Genomic DNA, 8446 nt, shown 5'->3' on the forward strand with positions numbered 1-8446 from the left:
CAGGGCGCAGGAAGGCGCCTCCCTCCCAGCGCACACCAGCTCCTGGTCACTGGTTTTCCAGGCTCTGAGCCAGCAGAACGTAGCTGCAGGAACCAGAAAGAGGCAGCTGAAGCACTGCCCCCTGCCTCAGTGACCTCCCTCATGAAAGCTCATCCCAAATTTAGCTCTGGGAGGGTGGGGAATTATGGTGGGCTTGACTCGGGGCCAGTTTCTCCAGGATCAACCTGGAGCCACCCACGCCCTGAGGGGCTCACGATGGGCTCATGACCAAATACATCGCCCTGAAAGGCAGGAAACCTCCAAAATCCCCATGCTGCTGTTCCATGGGCATGGGAAGAGCTCCAAGAGTCTGATTATTTCCTCTTCCTGGGGGCTTGCGGTGCAGCCCCCTCTTCCCAGAGTGGAGTCTGTGCTGGGAGCTCCTGCTGCAACTGCTGGCTGTGGGGTAGCCAGGGCCCCTTCCCAGCAGGTTGTGGAGCAAATCTGTTTCAATTCCATGGAATCCTTGAGGTTGGAAAAGCTCTCTGAGATCATTGAGTCCAACCATACCAAGGCCACTGCTAATCCGTGTCCCCAGGTGCCACATCCAGACACTTTCTGAACCCTTCCAGGGATGGGGACTCTACCACTGCTCACAGGGGCAGCCTGTGCCAGGGCCTGACCACCCTTTCCGTGAAAAAAAATTTACCTAATGTCCAACCTGAGCCTCCCCTGGCACAGCCTGAGGCCGTTCCCTCTCCTCCTGTCCCTGTTCCCTGCCAGCAGAGCCCGACCCCCCCGGCTGCCCCCTCCTGTCAGGGACTTGTGCAGAGCCACAAGGTCCCCCCTGAGCCTCCTTTGCTCCAGCCTGAGCCCCTTTCCCAGCTCCCTCAGCTGCTCCTGGGGCTCCAGACCCTTCCCCAGCTCTGTTCCCCTCTCTGGATACACTCCAGCCCCTCAATGTCCTTCTTGTGAGAAACCCAAAACTGACCCCAGGGTTCCAGGTGTGGCCTCACCAGTGGGACAAATCCCTTTCCCACGTTCCCACTCAGGGACCAGCTTCTCTCTGCAGCCCTTTGTGTTTTACGTGGGCTTTGGGCAGTCTGGGGGGAAACACATCCCAAAGAATGGGTGGAATGACCCCTGTTTCCCCTTTCCCATTCCAGGGTGTGCCATGAGTGGCCTAATAGCTGATGCAAAGACTTTAATTGACAAGGCCAGAGTGGAGACTCAGGTAAGATCCGACATCTCTGTTCTTAAATTAGCAGCACAAATCCCAGGAATTCCTTGAAAGTGCTGGGAAAGGGAAGATCATTCCATCAAAGAAGCTGGTGGGAAGCTGGAGGCTTTGCTGGGAGCAGAGGGGCTGTCTGACTGTTTTGGCAAAATACTGGATGTATTGGTTTTATTTTTATCCCCTTAAGTTTCCTGGATGCCTCAGGTGCTTGGAGGTCCCAGGAACAAATCTGTGCTACAGCAAAGGATTTTCCTGGGGTTTTCTCCTGCATATCAGCACTTTTCCACCTTCTGGAGAGCTGGATAACACATGACTTCCAAAAGAGATACTGGGATGAAACCCTTCAGCCTTGCATTTCCCTGTTGGCATCCCAAGGCCTTGGTATCCCAAAATTTTCTGTGGATTTTTAGAGATACCGGGATGAAACCCCTCAGCCTTGCATTTCCCTGTTGGCATCCCAAGCCTTGGTATCCCAAAATTTTCTGTGGATTTTTGTACATCCCACTCTGCCTGATGCTTCCATGGGAGAACTGGCTGTGCCCAGAGTTCCATAGGGAAGTTATCCTTGTGTCCACACAGGGCATCACTCCACCTCAGCCACGCAGGAGCGTCATATTTTGGGACCATGGGGATAATGGGAATCTTTGTTTGGATTTTCCTGCAGAATCACTGGTTCACCTACAACGAGACGATGACGGTGGAGAGTGTGACACAGGCTGTGTCTAACCTGGCCCTGCAGTTCGGGGAGGAAGATGCCGATCCAGGAGCCATGGTGGGATCCAGGGGGGATCTGGGGGTGCTGGGGAACCCCCCTTCCTTGTCCTTGTCCGACCCATTCCCTCCTTTCTCCTGCAGTCCCGCCCGTTCGGCGTCGCTCTGCTCTTCGGAGGAGTGGATGAGAAGGGACCCCAGCTGTGAGTTCTGGTCTCTTAATCCAGGGAAAAGACCAAACCTCCACTGCAAAATTCCCAGGCTGTTTTAATGACTCCATTCTGGGATTTTCCTTAAGCCTAACCCTCGGGGTTTATCCCATTATGTCCCTGATATGTTTGTTAATCCTGTTAAACTCTTTCCAGAGCCCTGCTTGCCTGTTTGCCATGGAAAAAACATCATATCTTCCCCAAACCCTTGCTTTTCTTTATTAAAAATGTGGTTTCCTGGGGAGGAGGGAAGCGTTAAAGCTCTCCTCGTCCTGAGTGTGTTCTTACCTTTCCCTAAAGGACCAGCAGAGCCACCAGTAACATAATCCATGTGACATTCCTTGGGGAGGTGTTGGAGCAGCTGTAACCTGAACTCAGGGCTTCAAATGGCCCCACTGGAAGTGGGAAAGGCTTGGCAGAGCCAGCCCAGTCAGGTCTCCCTTCCAGCAGGGAAAACTTACTGGATTTATTAAAAAAAAAATAGGGTAAACTGGGAAATCCAAAGGAAAATGGTTCTCTGAGGAAGGAGGGCAGTGTCAGAGTGTGTAAGCTGCCAGCCCAGGAGCTCTTGGGGATGAATCCCAGCTCCAGCTGTGCAGGGAGCTCTGGGGAGCTGGTGAGAGAGTCCTTGGGGTGCCCTGGGGTGGGATGGGGTGCAGGCAGTCACCCCCTGTCCCCACAGGTTCCACATGGATCCCTCGGGAACATTCGTGCAGTGCGATGCCAGAGCCATTGGCTCCGCCTCAGAGGGAGCCCAGAGCTCCCTGCAGGAGGTTTACCACAAGGTAAGGGCTGGATTTGGGATTGGGGGTCACTTCTCATGGGTCTGGGGTACTTCACCACCTACCAGGATCCCCTAATTCCCTTCCCAGTGAGGATTTAGGACTGGGCTGGGCTAGGATCCTCAGGGCAGGATCACTCCTTAGCAGTGGATCCTGTGAGTAGGTGCTGAGGATCTCTACGATGAGTAGAGCTACTCCCAGCAGCTGCTTTCTGCCTGTGAGGTAATTAAGGCCATGTCAGGAAGTTCTCTATAAATAAAAACTGAGCTCCAAGTGCTGCTGTCAGCATCAGGCTCCGTGTGGATGCAGCTGGAAGCACCTTGAGCTCATACCAGCACCTTCACCTCACCAGGCAAGGGAGCAGCTTTTGTGCTGCAAGTTCTGGTCATGTTTGGTATTAAACAGGAATTTTTTTCCCCCCTGAGGAGGGAGTTGCTTGTTTTGGGCAGTAAGAAACCAAGCCCTAATTGAAAGCACAATTAGTGGTGGTGGCTGGGAAGACTCATTTGTTCACTAGAATTCTCCAAATTACCCAAACTCTGGACTCCCTGGATTGTCAACCCTTTTTCAAGTGCAAAGTGAGTGAACCCAGCTGTGCTGAACATCCCTCTGGCTCTAGTGATGCATGGGATTTATCAGATTAAATGCAGCTTGGAGGCTCCTGCTGAGAGGGAATCTGGCTTTTTGGGAGGAAATTGGTGAAGAGAAACAGCCTCTGCTGTCCCAATCCCTTCAGATTTATGTGCCTAAATTACCCATTTTTAAATCTCAGAAAGGCAGGATTTCACTGTCCCTGTGGATATCCCTGCCCTGCCTGCTCCAGTGTCCCGGGGATGCTGCAGCTGCCTTGATGAGCTGCTCCGTTCGCTGCCTGGCTCAAGGGATTTGGGAGAGGGGAGGGAGCAGGGCCACGTCCTGAGCCTCCACCATGTAATCCACGAGCCATTTGTTTTCCAGTCCATGACGCTAAAGGAAGCCATCAAATCTTCCCTGGTCATCCTGAAACAGGTCATGGAGGAGAAACTAAATGCCACCAACATCGAGGTGAGTCCTCCTGGAGTCAGGATTGCCCCTGGAGCAAGGAATGGAGCAGCTCAGGGCTTCCTGAGCCAACTGCTGCAGATGTTCCTGCCCTTTTTGTCATCTCCTCTGGGGCATTTTGGAAAAGTTAAAGCTTTTCCAGAGGTCCAGAGCCTGGTCTGTTTTCACAGCTAATCCATGATGAGCAGAAGGGATTCTCTGACCTCCAGTCAGCAGAACCCAACACACCACCCAGATGGCTTGTTCTTCCCCTGGATCTAGCCATTCTTTTTTGCCTTGCTGCTTGTAATACTAGAAGGAATGAAAATTACCCAGCTCCTGGGCTGCTATATCAGTCCTGGGGCAGTGCCAAAAATCCCTTGGACAGTGGGAGCAACAGGATCCTCCAGGAATGGCTGTGCCCCTGGAACCCCGGGAGCAGGCAGTACCCACAGACCTGGAGATGCTGGGCCCCCCAAACCTGCTCCATAGGCTCCTTTTTGGGTGGGAAAGGTACAAACCCTTTGGATTGGGTGGGGTAACTGGGAGATGAGAAGTCATGCTGGCGTATAGAGTTTGCTTCTATTTCGGGTGGGTTATGAGACACCAGACCTTTCCAAAGTGTGGCATTCCAGCTCCTGAGCTGCTCTCTCCTCCCATTCCTTCCCTCTGAGTGCTGGGAAACCTTTTCCCAAACAGCCTCGAGGTGTTTGCCCCATTTTTGTATGAAACGTTGCTGCTGGGGGGACCATTCCTGGTGGGATTAACCAACTTCCTTTGGAGGGGAAGGCCAACAGCACAAGGAAACTTGGATACTCTGTCCCAAAATCATGCCAGGCGGCTGGAATCTCCTTCCCAGGTGCTCTTCCAGCCCTTCACCATACATTTTTTCCTGGTACAGTGCAGGCAGAGGAATGTGTACAGTATCCTGATGTCATGTCCCTGTTTAACAGGGCTTAACTGTGCTTGGCACGGCCCTGGAGTGGGGTGGAATTGTGCTGGGGGGAGGACAGCAGGAATGTGCTGAGGATTAAAAGGTTTCTATTGACTCAAGTCACCCCGTGGATGAAAATCTGCCACCTGAAGAGCTCTTTGCTTCCTAGAAGTATGTGCCTCTCCCATTTCTTGGCTCTGGCTCCTCTCCTGTGGCATTTTCCATCTAGGAACAAAGAGAAGAAGGGAAAGTGTGGTTGTGGAAGAGTTAAATCCATGGATGGCGGTGGTCAGGGCCTGAAAGGACTTCATGCTTTTGGATTAATGACTTCCCTGGGAAGCCTGTCAGGGAATGGTGGAGGGAAGCTTTTGTCGGGAGAAAGTGAGGGACAGGTTTGAGGAGGTGTGGAAAAGCAAAGGAACTGGTGTCTCTGAGTGCTGGTTTTGGGTGTTCATGAAGGTTTTTTCAGTATTAGAACTGGTTTTGGTGCATAAATCTGGGTCTTGTTGAGTCTGGTTGGGTCCAGGATCAGTCCAGTCCCTGCACAGGTGGTTTGGTGCCCAGAGCAGCTGCAGCTGTCCCTGGATCCCTGGCAGTGTCCATGGCCAGGCTGGACAGAGCTTGGAGCCACCTGGGCTAGTGGAAGGTGTCCCTGCCATGGCAGGGGTGGGACTGGATGGGTTTTAAGGTCCCTTGCAACCCAAACCACTCCATGATTTGAGAGGCCTAAAGTGGCATCTCCAAGTGTCTCCGCCTTGTCTGAGAGTTGTCGGTGAAGCCTGGGCTGGCAGGAGCTCTCAGGCTCAGGGACGTTTCTACTTGGAAACACCTCATGGAACCTTCCTGCCCCTGGATCTGCTCCTTCCCCTTGTGCTGGTGAAGGGGAGACTTGTGAACAGTCACCTCAGAAGAGCTCTGGGATCTGCTGGGATGCTCCAGAGCTTTCCTTCAGCTTATTGGTTGCATCCATACACTTTGATCCCTGAAGAGTCAAACCATGTGCCCAGTGTCTGTGAGTTCAGGAGCATCCCAGCCCGCTCCTGCCCCATCCCAGCCCACTCCTGCCCCATCCCAGCCCGTTCCTGTCCCATCCCAGTCTGTTACAGGATACCCCAGCTCCTTCCGGGGCATCCCAGCTCCCTCTGGAGCCTTGGCATTTCCACTGACACAGCTGTCCCTGTTTTGGGCTCTCATCCCTGAGCCAGGTGTGAATATTTCTGCTCATGTTTCCCTTCCAGGCTTTTCATTCAAGTATCCCTCATCCTTGGTGCTGCCTCTGGAATGTTTTGGCTGTCTGCCCTGACGCTGTGTTGTCCCTGTCCCTGTTTTCCTTAGAGATCTCTGCCTCAGTTTCCCTGAGCCAACCCTGAGTCCCCTTAGCTCCCAGACAGGCCAGGATTTGTCCCCTTGGTTGGTTCCTGGGGGAGAGGAAGCCTTTGGAGAGGCAGGAATTCTCTCCTGGGAGGTTTTGATGGCTTTTCCCCCATCAAGTGGGAGCAGCGCCTGCCTGTTCCCACTAAAATTCCCTTCTGCTGCTCCTCTGAGGAGACTGAGTCAATTCAAAGCTATTTGTGCAGCAGGCAGCTATTTTAGGGACTCACGGAGCGTGTTCCGGGCTGGAATGATCCTGCTGGTCTGGCAGATCAGAAGAAGGAACAGCTGCTCCCTGCTTTCCTCAGCCACACTTAACCCCTTGTTCCTTCTCTTCCAGCTTGCCACGGTGGAGCCTGGGATGAAATTCCACATGTACACAAAAGAGGAGCTTGAGGAGGTCATCAAGGATATTTGAAAAAGAGGGAGAGACCCCCAAAAGTTCACACCCCTCCCCGACCAAAGGAACTGGTCCAGTTCCCCCAGCTCCTGGGACTTCCCTTCCCACAGCACCTGGATCTGCTGCTCCTGCCAACTCCAGAGGTTTTTTTACCATTTCTGGACAGAACTGAGGTTTTCCTGAGGAGGGAATGAAATAAATAATTTTGTTACTCTCTCTGGACTCCTCGGCACGGGGGGAAAAGGTGGGAAGGCGGGGATTTGGAGCTGAAACTGGGGGTGGATCGGGACAGTGGCGGTGCCAAGGACACTGCCAGCTCTGCTGTAGCAGCGAGTCTCCCTCTTGTGGTGCTGTCTCTGGGGAAATCCAGGTGTCATTCCACATTTCTTCGTAGAAAAGGAGAGCTTTTAATCTGTTCAGTGCATTCCTCCCTCCTTCTCCAGTGTTTTTTATCTGTAAAAGCATCCCTGGAGCTCCATCTCCTTCCCTGCAAAGAAATCTGTGATCAGCCTTGGGGTTTGTGTTTGCTTTGAGTAGGGCTTGAAAAAAATCCATAAAAATTGATAGATCAGAGCCCACCAAGCAGAAACAGGGATAATGGCCTGGGACAGCCCCTCACCTCCAAAATCCTGCAGGTACCACAGAGTTTTGATAGTTAACCCTATTTTTCATCAGAAAATCCCTCCTTATCCCACTTAGTTTTTTGTTCTCCAGCAAAAATCTCTCTCTGTGTCCTCAAAACAGTGTCTGGGAATCGCAGATGGGTCTGATAAGGGAAGAAATTAAGATTAAAAGAGTATTTTCCTATAAAATCATGGTTGTGGGGAAAGCCAGCTCTGCTTCAATCCTGGCAGCTGGCTCTGCGCTGCCCTCGGAAGGGCAGAGGCCTGGAAATCAAATCCCAGGATAAATTACAATTTTCAATTACAGTTTCAGGATAATTTACGATTTCACCCTGAACCAAACAGCGTTGGCTGGTGTGGAAGAGCTGGACCTAGCTGGGACAGGGGTTATCCTGGGAAATAGGGACGTTTTCCCCAACATAATGCTGGAAATGAGGAATTCTCCTTGTGTTTCATCAGCTGGCAAAGCCAAATCTCCCCCCACCTCCAGCCTCTGCCTTTTCCAGAAGGAAAAATGCCAATCCTGTTAGTTTTCCCCTCTCTTGCCATTGCCAGATGGATTCAGGAAGGGAAGCAAAGTCTGGAAAATCAGTCCTTGCATAACCTCAGTTTCAGCATAGCCCAGCGCCCTCCTCTTGGAATTCCTGTGAGCTCCTCTTCCAGAGCAGATTAAAGGGAACAAATGGATCATCAGGTGCTGCCTGAGGCTCTGCTAGGAGCTGGATCCAACACCTGCCCCTGCAGGTAGAATCAAATTATTGGGTGATGGACTTTTCTCCTTTGGGAAGAATTCCTGGCGCCGGGCTGCGGCGAGGCTGTGCCTCTCACTGCTCATCCCGCAACCGCTCTGCGGTGGCTCTGGAAGGGGACCTGGCCCATCCTGCATGGCAGGCCAGGAATGAGGGCCAGGAATGAGCGCCGGGACACGGCCCCAAGCCAAACCGGCTCCCTTTATCCCAGTTCATGACCGCGGAGCTCAGCCCGGTTCCCTTCCCCAGGCTGGAACGCTTTGGTGGCGCCCCAGGGAACACGGAACCTGGTTCTTGGCACGATGGCACCTGGCAGAAACGGCCCCTCTGCGGTGTCCCGGGGCCAGGCCCGGCAGGGCACAGCGCTGTCCCCTCCCCGGCCCGCCGGGCCCTGAGCCCCCCGGGACCCCCGGGACCCCCGCCCGCGCTCT

At 53.1% G+C, this 8446-nt stretch overlaps 1 protein-coding gene across 1 annotated transcript in view; it reads left to right on the forward strand.

The window, feature by feature from the left end:
- Nucleotides 1-6859, forward strand: part of PSMA5 (proteasome subunit alpha 5) — an 8956-nt gene extending 2097 nt beyond the window's left edge. The window contains exons 3-8 of the mRNA XM_008638007.2: nucleotides 1146-1213; nucleotides 1881-1988; nucleotides 2072-2130; nucleotides 2819-2921; nucleotides 3876-3962; nucleotides 6584-6859. Of these exons, the coding sequence (XP_008636229.1) occupies nucleotides 1146-1213; nucleotides 1881-1988; nucleotides 2072-2130; nucleotides 2819-2921; nucleotides 3876-3962; nucleotides 6584-6661 (503 nt within the window). The 3' untranslated portion in view covers nucleotides 6662-6859. The remainder of the gene's footprint in view (nucleotides 1-1145; nucleotides 1214-1880; nucleotides 1989-2071; nucleotides 2131-2818; nucleotides 2922-3875; nucleotides 3963-6583) is intronic.
- The last annotated feature ends 1587 nt before the right edge of the window (nucleotides 6860-8446 follow it).

This window comes from Corvus brachyrhynchos, unplaced genomic scaffold, assembly GCF_000691975.1.
Source record: "Corvus brachyrhynchos isolate BGI_N302 unplaced genomic scaffold, ASM69197v1 scaffold67, whole genome shotgun sequence".
Classification (NCBI taxonomy): Eukaryota; Metazoa; Chordata; class Aves; order Passeriformes; family Corvidae; genus Corvus; species Corvus brachyrhynchos.